This window comes from Actinia tenebrosa, unplaced genomic scaffold (genome assembly GCF_029948245.1).
Source record: "Actinia tenebrosa isolate PJP-AT-01 unplaced genomic scaffold, QUT_ActTen_1.0 PGA_scaffold1__47_contigs__length_23844297, whole genome shotgun sequence".
In the NCBI taxonomy this organism is placed as follows: Eukaryota; Metazoa; Cnidaria; class Anthozoa; order Actiniaria; family Actiniidae; genus Actinia; species Actinia tenebrosa.
This window is the reverse complement of record NW_028292578.1, coordinates 14,469,224-14,485,408: the sequence shown is the minus strand read 5'-3', so window position 1 is coordinate 14,485,408 and position 16,185 is coordinate 14,469,224. Positions and strand designations below refer to the sequence as shown.

At 38.1% G+C, this 16,185-nt stretch overlaps 3 protein-coding genes across 4 annotated transcripts in view; 1 reads left to right on the top strand and 2 right to left on the bottom strand.

Annotated features, from left to right (window-relative positions):
* Positions 1–4,501: 4,501 nt before the first annotated feature.
* Positions 4,502–7,424, bottom strand: LOC116291989 (oxygen-dependent coproporphyrinogen-III oxidase). Its single transcript, XM_031699226.2, has 5 exons — positions 6,988–7,424; positions 6,217–6,494; positions 5,718–5,829; positions 5,234–5,420; positions 4,502–4,845 (listed from the first exon to the last, which is right to left on the bottom strand). Exons 1-5 carry the CDS (start codon positions 7,331–7,333, stop codon positions 4,653–4,655), a joined length of 1,116 nt encoding a protein of 371 aa, XP_031555086.2. The 5' UTR covers positions 7,334–7,424; the 3' UTR covers positions 4,502–4,652.
* A 270-nt stretch (positions 7,425–7,694) lies between these two features.
* Positions 7,695–11,490, top strand: LOC116291922 (large ribosomal subunit protein eL6). The gene is made up of 6 exons (XM_031699159.2): positions 7,695–7,743; positions 8,335–8,542; positions 9,481–9,612; positions 10,149–10,197; positions 10,660–10,838; positions 11,297–11,490. Exons 2-6 carry the CDS (start codon positions 8,336–8,338, stop codon positions 11,447–11,449), a joined length of 720 nt encoding a protein of 239 aa, XP_031555019.1. The 5' UTR covers positions 7,695–7,743; position 8,335; the 3' UTR covers positions 11,450–11,490.
* LOC116304794 (ATP-dependent RNA helicase DDX55) overlaps positions 11,488–16,185 on the bottom strand; it is a 25,566-nt gene continuing 20,868 nt past the window's right edge. For both annotated transcript variants that reach the window (XM_089032286.1, XM_089032287.1), the window contains exons 13-20: positions 16,072–16,139; positions 15,721–15,810; positions 15,208–15,300; positions 14,434–14,480; positions 14,125–14,192; positions 13,734–13,813; positions 13,310–13,398; positions 11,488–12,954 (exon numbers count right to left, since the gene is read on the bottom strand). In XM_089032286.1, the coding sequence (XP_088888412.1) occupies positions 12,509–12,954; positions 13,310–13,398; positions 13,734–13,813; positions 14,125–14,192; positions 14,434–14,480; positions 15,208–15,300; positions 15,721–15,810; positions 16,072–16,139 (981 nt within the window). In that variant the 3' untranslated portion in view covers positions 11,488–12,508. The remainder of the gene's footprint in view (positions 12,955–13,309; positions 13,399–13,733; positions 13,814–14,124; positions 14,193–14,433; positions 14,481–15,207; positions 15,301–15,720; positions 15,811–16,071; positions 16,140–16,185) is intronic.

Sequence of the window (16,185 nt, the reverse complement as noted above, 5' to 3'; positions counted from 1 at the left end):
TATACATAATACAATAAAGATAACGAGAACTTATTAATAATACACGAAATTTTCGACTTCAATTCGTTTTTAAAAGAAGGAATGGAGTGTGAGTCTGAGTCATTTGATCTCAGAAATTCAGTGTAAACCCTAACGAGAATAGAATTTCATTTCGAGCTTTTGCAAATGAAAATTGAATATTTCGAACCAAAATGGTTTTTCTCATTTAGGCATCGATGTGAATCGTTTACAGGTGGAATGGAAATGTCAAACTCGTTGCCAAAAACGTCTCTTTTAAAGAGTAAATTGGTATACGTCTAATGTGGAAACAGCTAAAAATGGACTACAGAATTTTCTCTTTTTATGTAAAACTCGGAATATTTTATACTTATATTTTCGCAAAGAAAAAAATAGATTGTCTGACGACGAACTTCGTGCGCGGAAAATTTGAAAGCCAACTTAAATAGTACACAATTACATGTGATTTTTTCTCTTTTTACTTCAAACCCTCATAGTTCTAAAACATACATTTTCGACTAATTTTCATCGAGTTTTTCTCGCACAAATTACAGCGTGATTCAAAGCGAATTTGAAACTAACTATAAACGATGCTGTTAAGAAATTTGAATAGGTCTCGAAAGAAACTCGAAATGATTTTAACAAAATTATATTTTCAAAATAATGAAAAACTATTCATTAGGACTAGAATTTCCAATGCTTTTGGTTTTTACATGAAAATATTCTCTCACAAAACACCGTTTTTTGTTTAAAAAAATCTCAATTTTTAAATCTCAAACGAGTTCAATGGAGTTAGTATGAAAGACGGTAAGTTGTTCGTGTTGTTGCTGTCGTTGTTCAAAGTTGCTGGACATATTTTTTTCTTATCGGTGATGACTACATAGAGTCTGAACAAAAAAACGAAGATGAATTATTAAAAAATTGACGAAAGAATCAGCCTAGTAAAGATAGTGTTTACAGATATGACATTTAAATATGCTGTTACGAAGCATAGTTTATACTTCGAGATTTTTAAAACATTTTCTGGCTTCAGACGGTTTTTGTTTTTTAATTTTTTTTTATCTAAGGATTTAGTACATTTTCTTCTTTAAATGTTCGACAAAGTCAGTCTTTAAAAGACTACTTTAAACCGAATTTTTTAAAGCAGTGTTAGTCAGGGAAATAATGGCGCCGTCTCATGCAAGAAATATGAAATGGGAAAAACTATCTAAACTTGAGATATGTTGTGACCGGTTCTTGAGAATTTGTAAAGGAATTTTCTCTAAGAATTGATAAAATTCCGATGGTAAAAACTAACTTTACTTAGAGTATTTAAAGTGGTATATGTAAATGTTTTTGGTTTTATACACAAATGTTAATTAGAATTTAAAAATGGAATTTTCTTTACATGGCTGACTTTGACGAGACGTAAAAGCTCACAAAAATCGTTCAAAATCGGAATAAATTGGCAACTGCAGAAAATGAAATATTTCCAAATGGTACGAAACCTCGTACTTTTAAAATCTCACAAAAATCGCTCAAAATCATAATAAATTCGAAACTTAAAATGAAATGTTGCCAAATGGTTATTTGCCAAAGAGCACCTAGCGATTTTCTAGAAAATCATAAGTTTTTAAATATTTAATTTCGTTAATATTACGAATATTCTTGCTACGATACACCAGACAACGCTCACTTAGTTGTCAAGACCGTAGCACTGAACCAAAAGGAAACTAAAAAATATATCGATAAAAAAGCTTATACTAAAAAATATATGTGGGATTTTTGTTCCTTGTGAAAATGCTTAAGACAATTTTTTTCGGTAAATAAAAGATTGAATTTTAAAGAAAAATTGCTATTTATTTTTCGTTATCTGATAAAACTAAACCACATTCTAATTTCTCTTATATTTTCAACGGCGCCATCTTATGCTAATTTTAGTTCTGATCACGTGATCTACACGAAGCTTTTTTTGGCCAATTTTTTTTTTTTTTTTTTTTTTTTGCACCATTTTAAATTTCATAAAAATATTCTTCTACCAGCATTTTTACTTTTTAAATTTAACACCATACCAATTCAACTGTGTAGTTGAGGTGTACCTAATAAGAGCTTTCAGTTTATTTGGTATTTGTCCGAGACGAACAGTTAACCGTATCGTGGTTTGCACAGGTGTCGCTGAAGGTTCTGCTTTCTTTGCGGTTGCTAGTTGTAATTGTCTATCCGTCTAAGAGAAATTAGACTTGGAAATAAAGCTTTGGAAAACCGCGAGTTATGGATTGTATTATTACGTATTGTTTGTACAAAGTATTATTCATGATCTTGATACTTTATTGATAACGGTTGCTCGAAAGCAAAAACTAAATTTCGCGAATGTTATATATTGTCATCATCGTCGTTAATGTTATTAACATCTCAGTATTTGTAAAGAGCATTGCGCACTCGGTAAATGTAGCCTGCGCACTCGTTCGTACCCTGCGCACTCGTTGTTCGTACCCTGTGCACTCGGTGTTGTACCATGCGCACTCGGTGTTCGTACCCTGCGCACTCGGTGTTCGTACCCTGCGCACTCGATGTTCGTACCCTGTGCACTCGATGTTCGTACCCTGCGCACTCGGTGTTCGTACCCTGTGCACTCGGTGTTCGTACCCTGCGCACTCGGTGTTCGTACCCTGCGCACTCGGTATTCGTACCCTGTGCACTCGGAGCTCGTACCCTGCGCACTCGGTGTTCGTACCCTGCGCACTCGGTGTTCGTACCCTGTGCACTCGGTGTTGTACCAAGCGCACTCGGTGTTCGTACCCTGCGCACTCGGTGTTCGTACCCTGTGCAGTCGGTGTTGTACCATGCGCACTCGGTGTTCGTACCCTGCGCACTCGGTGTTCGTACCCTGTGCAGTCGGTGTTGTACCATGCGCACTCGGTGTTCGTACCCTGCGCACTCGGTGTTCGTACCCTGTCCACTCGGTGTTGTACCATGCGCACTCCGTGTTCGTACCTTCCGCACTAGGTGTTCGTACCCTGCGCACTTGGTGTTCGTACCCTGCGCACTCGGTGTTCGTACCCTGTGCACTCGGTAATGTACTATGCGCACTCGGTGTTCGTACCCTGCGCACTCGGTGTATGTAGCCTGCGCACTCGGTGTTCGTACCTTGCGCACTCGGTGTTCGTACCCTGCGCACTCGGTGTTCGTACCCTGTGCACTCGGAGTTCGTACCCTGCGCACTCGGTGTTCGTACCCTGCGCACTCGGTGTTCGTACCCTGTGCACTCGGTGTTGTACCAAGCGCACTCGGTGTTCGTACCCTGCGCACTCGGTGTTCGTACCCTGTGCAGTCGGTGTTGTACCATGCGCACTCGGTGTTCGTACTCTGCGCACTCGGTGTTCGTACCCTGTGCAGTCGGTGTTGTACCATGCGCACTCGGTGTTCGTACCCTGCGCACTCGGTGTTCGTACCCTGTGCAGTCGGTGTTGTACCCTGCGCACTCGGTGTTCGTACCCTGCGCACTCGGTGTTCGTACCCTGTCCACTCGGTGTTGTACCATGCGCACTCCGTGTTCGTACCTTCCGCACTCGGTGTTCGTACCCTGCGCACTTGGTGTTCGTACCCTGCGCACTCGGTGTTCGTACCCTGTGCACTCGGTAATGTACTATGCGCACTCGGTGTTCGTACCCTGCGCACTCGGTGTATGTAGCCTGCGCACTCGGTGTTCGTACCTTGCGCACTCGGTGTTCGTACCCTGCGCACTCGGTGTTCGTACCCTGTGCACTCGGTGTTGTACAATGCGCACTCGGTGTTCGTACCCTGCGCACTCGGTGTATGTACCCTGTGCACTCGGTGTATGTAGCCTGCGCATTCGGTGTTCGTACCCTGCTCACTCGCTGTTCGTACCATGCGCACTCGGTGTTCGTACCTTGTGCACTCGGTGTTCGTACCCTGCGCACTCGGTGTTGTACCATGCGCACTCGGTGTTCGTACCCTGTCTACTCGGTGTTGTACCTGCGCACTCCGTGTTCGTACCTTGCGCACTCGGTGTTCGTACCTTGCGCACTAGGTGTTCGTACCCTGGGCACTCGGTGTTGTACAATGCGCACTCGGTGTTCGTACCCTGCGCACTCGGTGTTCGTACCCTACGCACTCGGTGTTCGTACCCTGCGCACTCGCTGTTCGTACCATGCGCACTCGGTGTTTGTACCTTGTGCACTCGGTGTTCGTACCCTGTGCACTCGATATTGTACCATGCGCACTCGGTGTTCGTACCCTGCGCACTCGGTGTTGTACCATGCGCACTCAGTGTTCGTACTCTGCGAACTTGGTGTATGTAGCCTGGGCACTCGGTGTTCGTACCCTGCGCACTCGGTGTTCGTACCCTGCGCACTCGGTGTTCGTACCACACCTTCTCAGGATCCATTGGTCATGCTTCAACATGCGCGCAAACGGCATAAAAATTAAGTTGATATAAAGAAAGCTCCAATCACTAAATAAAGTCGATTGAAACTCAACATTCTAAAAAATCTACACTAAAATCTTTAAGAACTTTCAAGAATTTATTTAGGTATTATTTCAAACATCTAGAAACACTTTTCTTTTTCATTTGCAATTCATTATTCGAGATTCATTATTCTTAGATCATATTTAAGTCAGTGAATTTGAGTACGACTTAGTATTAAAATATCTCTCTACTGTACCCATTCTCTTGGTTTTCGCAGCACTTCTAACACCTTTTCCTCTCGACTTCCTTCTTCTGGGGTCTGCATGTACTCCCAGCATGCATATAATGGCAGGGACATTAAAATGCTCTCTATCCGAGACCCTGGTGTATAGAGGCCAAACTTTGTTCCTCTGTCATAGACAAGATTGAATTCTACGTACCTGAAAGATAACGAAATATAGTATCAGTACTGTGATGATATATGTATGTATCTTCCTAGCTTCCTTCCTTCCTAGCTTCCTTCCTTCCTAGCTTCCTTCCTTCCTACCTACCTACCTTCCTTCCTTCCTTCCTTCCTTCCTTCCTTCCTTCCTTCCTTCCTTCCTTCCTTCCTTCCTTCTTTCTTTCTTTTATTCATACAAATACCTTATTGATGGATGGACACTATGCACTGTGGTTGATGTGCTGTTATTTGCCGTATGGTGTAATGTATTACTATGCTATGTTGTGCTATTTCAAGGGTTTTACCAAGGGTTATAATTCAGTCTGTGGGTTAGCTGTTTTGATCAGCCCAGAGGATGTTTAATGCTAAGATTTCAAGATTATTACCTTCCTCGTCGTATCAACTGCCAATGGCGTTCTTCATCAGTGTATGGGTCATCCTTGTGCTTTTCAACAATGGGAATGTATGCTGGGATGACAGAGGCTGCGCAGTCTTCAACGAAGCTAAACAGTTTCTCTTCTGAGGGTTTTTCAAGGTCATCAAAGAAGATTCCTCCAACACCTCTGCTTTCACCTGTGGATGATGTACAATAATTATTCTGATTTTGTTTTCTATTATGGCTTGACTTTATAGGTTGTACAATAAATAAAAGAAAGAAAAGAAGACAATGTCAGTTGAAGGAATAGATGAATGAATTGTTGGGTTGTAGGATCAATGGAAGGATGGAAGGATGCAAGGGAGGGAGGGAGGGAGGGAGGGAGTGAGGGAGGGAGGGAGAGAGGGAGGGAGGGAGGGAGAGAGGGAGGGAGGGAGGGAGGGAGGGAGAGATGGATGGATAAGAGTCAAAAAGCCTACATCATTATCTCTTACCTCTGTGAGGGATGAAGAAATACTTGTCACACCATTCTTTGAATCTTGTGTAATAAGTTGGGTCGTGCTTATCACAAGTTTTCTTTAACACACCATGAAAATGTTTACCATCCTAAAACAGCAATGAAATTGGAAAAAAAATTGTGATGAGTTTATAGCCAAACTAATACTGCTAGTCATCCCATAGACCTCTCTTATGCAGGAGCCATGGTGGAATAGAATGAATAGATTTCCCCCACATAGCCTCACATTCAAGCATTTCAGAACTAGGTTACTTGGTTACTTCTTATGGGAATAAACATGGCACCATTTAAACAAATTATGTGCAAGCTACAGACACTGAATAATCAGTTTATAATATCATGATCATATGCACAAATGAACCCCTCCCAAAGAAATCCAATGAAATCAAATTGATTGAAGGAAGTTAAATACCTAGACACAGCAACTAAATGCATATGCAGTAGATATATGCTTAAACTTCCATGTGTATATGTACCTCCTCATTAAGATAGTAAGGGGTCAAGTCAGTTCCACCACCAAACCAACAATGCTTTTGCCCATCGGTATCAACCACCTCAAAATAGCGATAATTAAAATGCACAGTTGGAACCATCGGATTGCGGGGGTGGATTACAGAGCTTATACCACACGCAAAGAACGGTAAATCTGATCCCTTGAACTCTTTTCCTCTGCTTTTCATTTGCTGAGCTGCTTTATCTGGGAGGATTCCATACACAACTGAGACATTAACGCCTGCTTTTTCAAAAACTTTACCTGTAAAAATTAAAAAACATTGCTGGGTTTCACTTATTGTTATTTCCTGTCTCATGAAGAATGTTCATCAGCTGAATTGCAAGTTTTGAGTAGAATTCTTTCTGGCTGACAGCAGATGGGTGTCAGTGTTTGACCACCAATTGGAGCAGATGAGATTTCTATTCCAACAATTGTTTGTATAGTAAAACTGTATATTACCAAAATATTTTAAAAAACTAGACTTTTTCAAATCTTGCATCTTTATTCACTATGCTATGCTAAATCATAAAGTTTTTATACATGCAGATAATTAAATTTCAAGGAAAAACGTAAACTTGTGTGACTTGGAATAAAGTTTCAGACAGATTACGTAATACCTATTGTACACTAAATTAGCACCGTGAAACACCAGTAAAAATGGGCCTTATTATGATACACGATTTTTCTGCTTGAACTATCTAAAATTAAGCAGCTTGAAGCAGCTTGAAGCTAATATTATAAAAGAGCGTCATACCGTCTTGGAGAACACAAGAAATGCCTCCGCCGCCTTCTTTTCTTTCCCAACGATCAACTATAAAACTATCGCCTTCAATTTCTGCAAGTTTCCTGCAAATATCGCCTTGTGCTTTCAGAATCATCAGCTCCATTCTCGTCCTCATAGTATCCCTAGTGTCATCCAAGCCTTTGGATAAGGGTGCAGCCATAAATCCTGCAGAAAGCTCTTGCAGTGTTTTTTCCCGGGCAGAAAGACTCGTAAAGTTTGCAATAGTTCCAACTCCAGCGACCGAAATTCCAAAACCTACGATTACTTTTCCTGCTTTGCGCAGATTTATGGAGCGAACAGCTCTAAAAGAAAACATCTTAGCAGCTTTAGGTTAGTGTTAATAGAAATTTTAGTATTTTTGAGGCGGAGTATTATATTCAGCGTGGAAAACGTTTGGCGTCTTTGACCCTACGAATGTCAAAACTCAGCAGGCGTTCTTCGCAAACCACAGGTACCCCATACGCCTATCAGCTGTTACACTGATGTAAATGATAGATTTTAACTCAGAATTTAGACAAAACTGTGATTCTTAGGCCAACAGATATCTTTTAACTCTTTTTTGTCAATGTTAGAAGCTAAAATGGTTGCACAATATTTTAAATATTTTAAAAAGCGGAAGCTATGTTGATTAACGCTGACCAAATCAAAAGTCTAATCGCGGTCTCTGATTTTACTAAGCTGGTGTCCCGGATGATCTCGTTCTCTTCGTCTGTGGCTTTTTCTAAGGTAAGAAAATGGCGAACAGTAGCTATTATAATCTATAATATAACTAAGTATATACTGGCCATCTTTAGATATTAATGAGTAAGAATGATTCCTTAATTAATCTTGAAGCAATCTACAAGCTCATTTTTTATCTTTCATTGCAATAAAGTTTTTAAAAGGTGTTTTGAATGTCTCTTCTATTTTGGTTGGATACTGTCACACATGTTAGCTTCTGGTATACCGCTGTTTTAATCGTATATTCTAATAGTTGCTCTTATTCATTGCAAGGAACGTTCTTGTAAATTATCTATGAAATATATCGTAAAAAGTATTCTGGTTTTCATTTGGTTTTGCGCGAATCTCAAGCCTAGAGGTTCTAAAGATCACTATTGTTTTTACGTAGAGAGGTTTTAGTTTGAGTGGAATTCGTATTATAATGACTTCAAGCAACTACGCTGTAAGACATGCAATAAATATTTAATGGCTTGTCATTGTATATCTATAATTGAGCCAATCACTAGTAGTCCAATTAAGAATTTTCAGTCTTTCCCATTTATACCAAAACCAATGCATTCCACTAATATAGTTTAATTTATAATGAATTCTATAAAGGATGGCAAAAGTCCACACGTCTCGTAATCCGGAGCTCGTGCCCGGTATTGGCCGATACAGTCGCTCAGCTGTTTACAAAAAGAGAGCACTGTACAAGAGGAAGAAGACAGGTGTCAAGAAAGTAGTTAAGGAACAGGAGAAGTTCAAGCGTAAGGAGATTGGTGGAGACAAAAATGGAGGTTCTAGGGTTGTTCCTGTTAAACGAGAGGTACGTTGCTGCTGATCTACAAGAAAAGTAATCACAGACTTCATTAAGATATTGACGTCATTCATTTATTCTATCCCGGTGTAAGCAATCAATAAAATCAATGATCGTAAGTTTTATTAAATGGATATCAATCAAAATAATTAGATAATTGATATCTATTTATTGATTTTATTGGTTACTCTGGGATTCTATGCAATACAATCCTCAACAATTAGACTCGAGTGTCTTAGTTACAAGTTATAAGCTGATGTGCTGAGGAAGGGTCTAATTGTTATAGCATTGACCAACTAGTTATACAGTATTATAAAGGATTGTTATGATTCTCATTTTTGGGGGGCATAGTTCGAGAGAGTACATAGGAAGCCCACATGCTTTCTATTTTGTCATTCATATCAGAAATAAAGACTTCTACAAGGGCCACAAGTTTATTAGCTTTTGGCTATTTCATGCAACCCTCATTAAATGAAGGCATCTATCTATCTAACTACTTCAATTTGTATTTTAATAAATATAAAAGCTTGCTGTGCTGTTTGTGGTGCTGTGCTATACTGTGTGGGGATAAGTAGAACGCTTGAGAAGTGTTTAGATACATTCCCCAAGCATTATACTTCTCCCAACACTTCTTTTGTGCTATGCCAATTTTCACATACTTCATGACAAGAATGCTCTAGTTCTGAGTTGTCTGTTGCTCAGGGTTAGCCTAGATTTTGTGTTTGTATAGTCGATATTGTGCATTCTTTATTTTACTGTTGGTATTCGTAAAGTAATATTCTAATAAACGAGTAAACAAGAGTAAACAAGTCTGTGATCGAGGAACACAAAAGTATTGTACAAATTTAAAAGTGATCGATTGACGAAAGCATGAAAGAAGTCTAAGGAAAACATGTGATAAATATGCATTAATTACATCTAAGACTTTCAATTCATTTATGTCATAGTCTCGCTTTTACCCAACTGAAGATGTGCCTAAGCCATTGGCCCACCGCAAGAAGCCTGGCAAGGCCAAACTAAGACCAACCATTGTTCCTGGCACTGTTCTCATTCTCCTTGCTGGAAATCACCGAGGAAAGGTAAGACTTTATTTGGACAATCATTAAAGTGCACATGAACCCTTCGACAATACTTTCAGTACTGATTCTGCATAAAGTAAATAGTTGATTGGTAAAATATTTCTTGATTTGAGTGATGCGTCTTTAAGTTATGAAGGTTTATACTTCCAATATGTTAATGATGATGACGTCAGGTAAGGTATTTGAGTGTTTTTGTTGTAACTAGTAATACTAAATGCTGGCCATTTTGAAAATAAAAATTGTAAATAGCTTTCATGTAAACCATGAGTAAAATAATGATGCTTTTTAAATACTGTTTCTATGAACCAGTTCGATTTTGTATATTTGATTAAGCCTTAATAGACGTCACACTCATTAGCATATTGGAAGTATAAACCTTCATAACTTAGAAACGCATCACTCAAATCAAGAAATATTTTACCATTCAACTATTTACTTCGTGTAGAATCAGTACTGAAAGTATTGTCGAAGGGTTCATGTGCACTTTAACTTATGCTACATCAGATCTAATTTTGGCTGTGATTATTATTTTTCAGAGAGTCGTATTCTTAAAGCAATTGGAATCTGGTCTTCTTCTAGTTACAGGTGAATAATCTGTTATTAAAGTTTTTTTTTCTTTTAAAGAAATACTGTAGTATATGTGGGAATTAATGAACAATCAATTAATAATAGAGTTAATAAGATTTCGATTCAATAGCACAGCGCAGTCGTGACGTCATAAAAACAAAGACAAAGGCGAAATTCGGACAAACAAACTTACAAGTTTATTTTCAGCAGATTATTTTCACAGCCGATCGCAGTTGATATTAGTTTACATGGGTTATTATTGTAACTTTAAGTAAAAATAATAAAATCGCTTCGTATAATCCTCGTAACGGTTAAACAGAATGCAATGTTTGTCCGAATCTTTAAGCTATTTTTAGAATCAGTGCGCTGCGCTATTGGTGAATAAGCTTTTCCCAGACTTTGATCAGCCTAGAGATTGTTTCATCATATTGATAAAATTGAAGGCCTAAAAGTTTATTTTTATTCATTCAAAATTTCCAGGACCCTACAAAGTAAATGGTGTTCCCTTAAGAAGAGTTGCTCAAACATACGTCATAGCAACATCAACCCTTCTTGACATCAGTAAGGTTACTTTACCTGACAACCTTAATGACGATTACTTCAAACGGGAGCCCAAGAAGAAGAAGAGATCTGAAGATATGTTTGAAGATACTGAGGAAGTATGTAGCATTTTCTTTGAATAGATATTCCATATCTTTTGGTTAATTTTCCTTCATCATTCTCAAGGCAATGTACCATCCAACTTTTTATGATTTTGTTGAGTGAATAAAGAATTACATTGCGAAGGTTACATAAGAGTGAGCATATAAACCTTTGACAAAGGATTGAAACTAACTACTGTGAAAAGCTTTGTGTGTACTCTGGGTAATGACTTGAAATGGTTGTGAAAATGAGATAAAATTGTGCTGCAACAAAATTTCAAGACAGGTTTTTGGTGTGCTCGACTGTGGAATTTCTCATGTTATATCCCAGCATTTCACTCCCCAAATTGTTAGTTGTAATTAACATTGATTATCAATGGGGTCGTCCTTCACGAATTTGCAAGATGTGATCCTATTGGAGGGCACACATGTCAGACTAATACTGATGAAATGCTCATAATTGGTTATATTTCTAGGACAGAAAAGTGAGCGACAAGCGTATTGAGGACCAAAAGACAGTAGACGATCAAGTACTACCTTTAATCTCCAACGTTGCGCACATGAAGAAGTATCTTAAGACTCTTTTCTCTCTGCGAAAGGGCCAATACCCACATGAAATGAAGTTCTGAGCAAGCCAGACACTATTAAATCAATAAAAACTTGTGCATAATCTTGCTTGTTCTTTATTTGTTTCAAATGACTCTTGATATAAAACTAACCCTTGTTCTCAATGCAGCTCAATAGACCTCTTTGGCTCTGACGTAATGTTTTCCCATTTCAGACGTCATTCCCTAGAGTACCATTTCTTTGTTTAAGGTTTGCACTTGGTTGCAAATGAGAAGAGACATGAATATGGATACAACTCAAACAAAGAATCTTATTCTCAAGGGAATGACACTTGGCCTGAAATAGGAAAGCATTACACCAAGCCAAAGATATCTATTTAGAGCCTTGAGAAAACATGATAAAGAATTTTATTATATAGTCCAGCTTTTGAAATTGCTGCTAGGGTTTCATAGGAATTCTCTAGTTCTATATTGTATTGGTTAGCAAAAGTAACAAAAACATTTACGCAGCACCAGCAAAGTTGTACAACTTGGCAATTCTACTTCTAGTGTCACTTCACAACAAAGAAAAAACAGCAAAGTATTAGTAGTTATATGCAACTTGCATCATTTGTGTAGAGAATATATTCCTGAAAAAGTTAACTAACAAAATTGTACAAATGAGTACAACTGTTCACTCTTGTGTATTCATGTTTATTTCCTCGCCAAATTTCCTATTGATAGATACTTCGGGCAACTAGATTGCCTAATTGGAATGGAATTATGCACTAATGCTTTGGCTAGAACATTTTCTTGTGTAATTCACACACCCAAGTGCAGAAGGATTTAATTGCTGTAATAAAGTAGACCTATGCTTTCCTATCTTACCTGGCAAAGTTTACTGACAAGACTATTTACAGTGTACTGCACTTGGATCATTATATGCATGCAAAGGACTAGTGGGTGGTGCCATGAAGACTTCTGGGTACTATTGCACTACTAAAATGCCTGTAGGCCATCTTGTTTGCATAGTGAACATTGCTGTCCCTGTAACCGTGCCTTGACCACCTTCCCATAAATTTTGGACAAGAAACTCAACACCAAATGGACTTAATTTATTTACAATCTTAAAGTAAAATATTTTCAAGTGGTATCTGTTTTCTCCTCTGACCCTATGAACTGATCATTAAAGTCTTCTTTACTTATTTTCCCTGTTTTGAGCTTCTTAACTAAGCGTGCTTCTGCAGCTAATTCATCAAGATCATTCTCATCAAACTTGTGCTTCTGCTTCTTTTTGAATTCTTGTCTTGCCTTCCTCTTTGCTCTTCTAATACTCCTCTCTTTATTCTTAGACCATGAAGATTCATTCCCTAATTTTCGTTTTCTATTTTGTTTAGTTTTTGGATCCCCATCTTTCAGGGACTCTAACTTTGTTTGTCGTTGTCGTTCCCGAATTTTTTCAAGATACGGAATTTGGTCAAAGTCTATATCTGTAGCGGTGAAGCCTTCGATTGAGACATCTTTTAGTTCTGGCATTTTGGGTAATCTTAGAAGCCCAAATCCTTCTGCTAATCGTCCAAGATCTAAATCTAAAAAAGTAATCATAATAAATTATGAAATGATGAAAAGTTAACGACAAAACAATATAAATCAGTCATTGACGAGAAGTCTGTAAATTGGATACAGAATCATCCTCATTCAACTTTAACATGGATTTTTTCAGTCAAACTCACTCCAGTCTCATTTTTTTTAGTAGAACATGAAATGATACACCTAGACTTTTGATAGACAATATACGATAATTCAGGTCCAATCTCTAGCTATGGGCTTTACACTGGCACACCATACAGGTTGGCTGCTCATATATATTACTGATAAAACAATACCTGGTCCTAACAAAACAACAACATTGGACTTGAATGTTCTTCATAAACTAGCCCTTACCTTTGAATCTGAAGATCAAACTACACTCATGTTTTCTATATGACTGAACAAAAGAAACAAATGCTTTGGTTCCCTTTTCAAATAAATCCCTGCAAGAACAAACAAACAAACAAACAAAGCATTTAAGACAAGCTAAGTATGACTAAGCAACAGTAGCGTAGTGAGGGGGGCACATGCCCCCAAATTTTTAAACAACTTTTTTGAAACAAAAAACAAAAAAACAAAACATTAAACACTAACAAATTTTAATTTGCATGTAGAGTCAAGAAATCAAACCAGAGACCCCAGACCTTTGAATCCCATTCATGGGAACTTCATAAAACACACATAGAATGAATAGACCTCCATCATAAACCCTCCCCACCCTTGAAAAGTCTCCCTTTGGCAACCCAAATCAAATTTTCAGTAGCAAAATCCAAGATACCTATCTTTTGTAGCCAACCTCTTAAGCTTTGGTATAAGGTTAGGGAAATCTGTATTGAATTCAAGTTTCTTTAGGGGTACCTGCAAGTGAAGTTGTGAAAATAATTATTTACTAGTAAAGGTTACATTTCTTCCATGTTACAAAATTCGGCAATTCTTTTGGCAAGAATGAGAAAACATTAAAGGGATAGTAAAAATATATGGATTCACAAAACTGTCTTTTGAAATATTTCTGGATGTTAAGACTGGCTTGCAAAGTCTCACAACTATCTAGCATGTTAATCCCTCTCATTTTTCCTTTCTTCCTTCCTTTCTTCCTTCCTTCCTTTTTTCTATCGCCAATGATTCCCACAGTGGAACACAAAGTAGGGAAAATCAAAATAGATTTTTACCTTTTGATTTATTGATATAAATTCAACATACGAGTCTTCTTGAGGAAGGAGAAAAACAACAGCATTTCCTATTAAAAAACAAAAACCATATGAGCAAACTAATATAGACCCCATGCAGCACGTCAGAATGCAGTTCAATTTATTTGGAGTATATAACAATAGGTTTCCAATTCTCAATGAGATTGAAATTCTTTCGGTTTGCCCTCCAAATTGAGCTGCTTTGATGTCACATGCAAGGGGTCTATTAACAAGCTGTCACCCAGTTTATCAAGCAGAAAACAGGCAAGATCCCAAAGGTGCTTACAGTACCTTCATTTCCTATCCTGGCTGTTCTTCCACATCTATGTACAAAGGCACTAGCAGCAAAACCATATTATATTTATTAGTATAGTCATAATAAATTATCTGTATCAATTAACTTTGTTTATTTTTAATTTAGTGGCCATATCCAGAATCCTGCTTCAGTTGTGCTTTACAAGGGAAGTCTGCGTGAAAATTAATTATTAGTACTTTTCACCATAAGCACCATCATTACCACCATCACCACTAGCATCATCATGATCATCATGATCATCATTACCATCATCACTACCACCATCATCTTCTTCACCATCATCTTCTTCACCATTATCACCATCACCATCACCACCATCATCATCATCTTCACCATTATCACCATCATCATCATCACCACCACCACCACCACCACCATCACCATCTTTACCATTATCACCATCATCATCATCACCACCATCATCATCTTCACCAATATCACCATCATCATCATCACCACCATCATCATCACCACCACCACCACCACCATCATCTTCTTCTTCACCATTATCACCATCACCATCACCACCATCATCATCATCTTCACCATTATCACCATCATCATCATCACCACCATCATGATCATGATCATCATCATCATCACCACCACCACCACCACCATCATCATCTTTACCATTATCACCATCATCATCATCACCACCACCATCAGCATCATCATCATCACCACAACATCTTCACCATTACCATTGCTTTGCTATGCACAACCTGCACCACTTGTTTATCACATACTTTGCACTGCTTGGAGGGTCATATTGTATGACCCAGTTGACTTCTGGGATATCAACCCCTCTTGCCATTACATCAGTACAGACAAGAACACCACTGGAATGACAAATCACAGTAAGTAAAGGAAACTTCATTACATGAGTACTATACTTCGTTGCAAAATTGGGTTAGCTCAAGAAAATGTTCTGGAAATGGAAATAAATTATTACCAAAGTGTGTAGTGGACAGCTAGTGCGACTGCCAAGGGAGAGGGGAAATAGTTTGGGGAAATAATCCATACCTACTTCAAGAAGAGAAAATTTCAAAGAGGTGAGGCAAGTCTTGAGGAATGATACAGTGTACTAGATACACTCCCTACCCCCTTTCCTAAGGTGTGGTGAGGAGAGGTCTAAAGATAGAAGAGCGTGGTCTAACTTTATTCTTATTCTTTTGAGCAAAGGATGAATTTTTGAAAGTACACATTCATGGTATGATAAAATTGGAGACAATATTTAATGTTTTGATAATAATTATTACCTTTCTAGTTTTCTAAACTTGTCAAATATTTTGTGTCTGTTGGATTTCATCTGTCCATGAAGAGCCATCATAGTTACACTGGGAATAAACCTTAAACAGAAAAAAAAATCATTTTAAAAACTGTAGTCTACATTATTAGATTTGCAAAAGATACTTCACACCATGGAAGAGAATCAACAAAATCAACATACTATGAAAGCCAAACGCTACTGGCTGAAGATGAAATCAAAGGTCGTGCCCTGACTCATATTATTATCAGCCCAAAGGGGTTGTTTCTGGGTTTGATGTGTGAGTTAGCCATGCCTTGACTTATATTAGGCCAGAGAAGATGTGTCAGTCATTCTTACTTACTTAGCCAAAGCTTTAGAAAAATAGTTAACACAAGCACACGTACTGAAGAAAACCATGTGTTTTTGATCCTACATTGAAAAAAATTTTTAAAAATTAATATACACTGTAGTAGTA

Bases quoted from the DNA above. Each gene is read 5' to 3' on its own strand.
- LOC116291922 (XM_031699159.2), top strand. From the start codon at position 8,336: ATGGCAAAAGTCCACACGTCTCGTAATCCGGAGCTCGTGCCCGGTATT. The intron at 10,198-10,659 runs GTGAATAATCTG...CAAAATTTCCAG, and splicing joins TGGTCTTCTTCTAGTTACAG to GACCCTACAAAGTAAATGGT. The intron at 10,839-11,296 runs GTATGTAGCATT...TTATATTTCTAG, and splicing joins TGTTTGAAGATACTGAGGAA to GACAGAAAAGTGAGCGACAA.
- LOC116291989 (XM_031699226.2), bottom strand. From the start codon at position 7,333: ATGTTTTCTTTTAGAGCTGTTCGCTCCATAAATCTGCGCAAAGCAGGA. The intron at 5,421-5,717 runs GTAAGAGATAAT...CATCATCCACAG, and splicing joins TTTCTTCATCCCTCACAGAG to GTGAAAGCAGAGGTGTTGGA. The intron at 4,846-5,233 runs GTAATAATCTTG...GTTATCTTTCAG, and splicing joins CAGTTGATACGACGAGGAAG to GTACGTAGAATTCAATCTTG.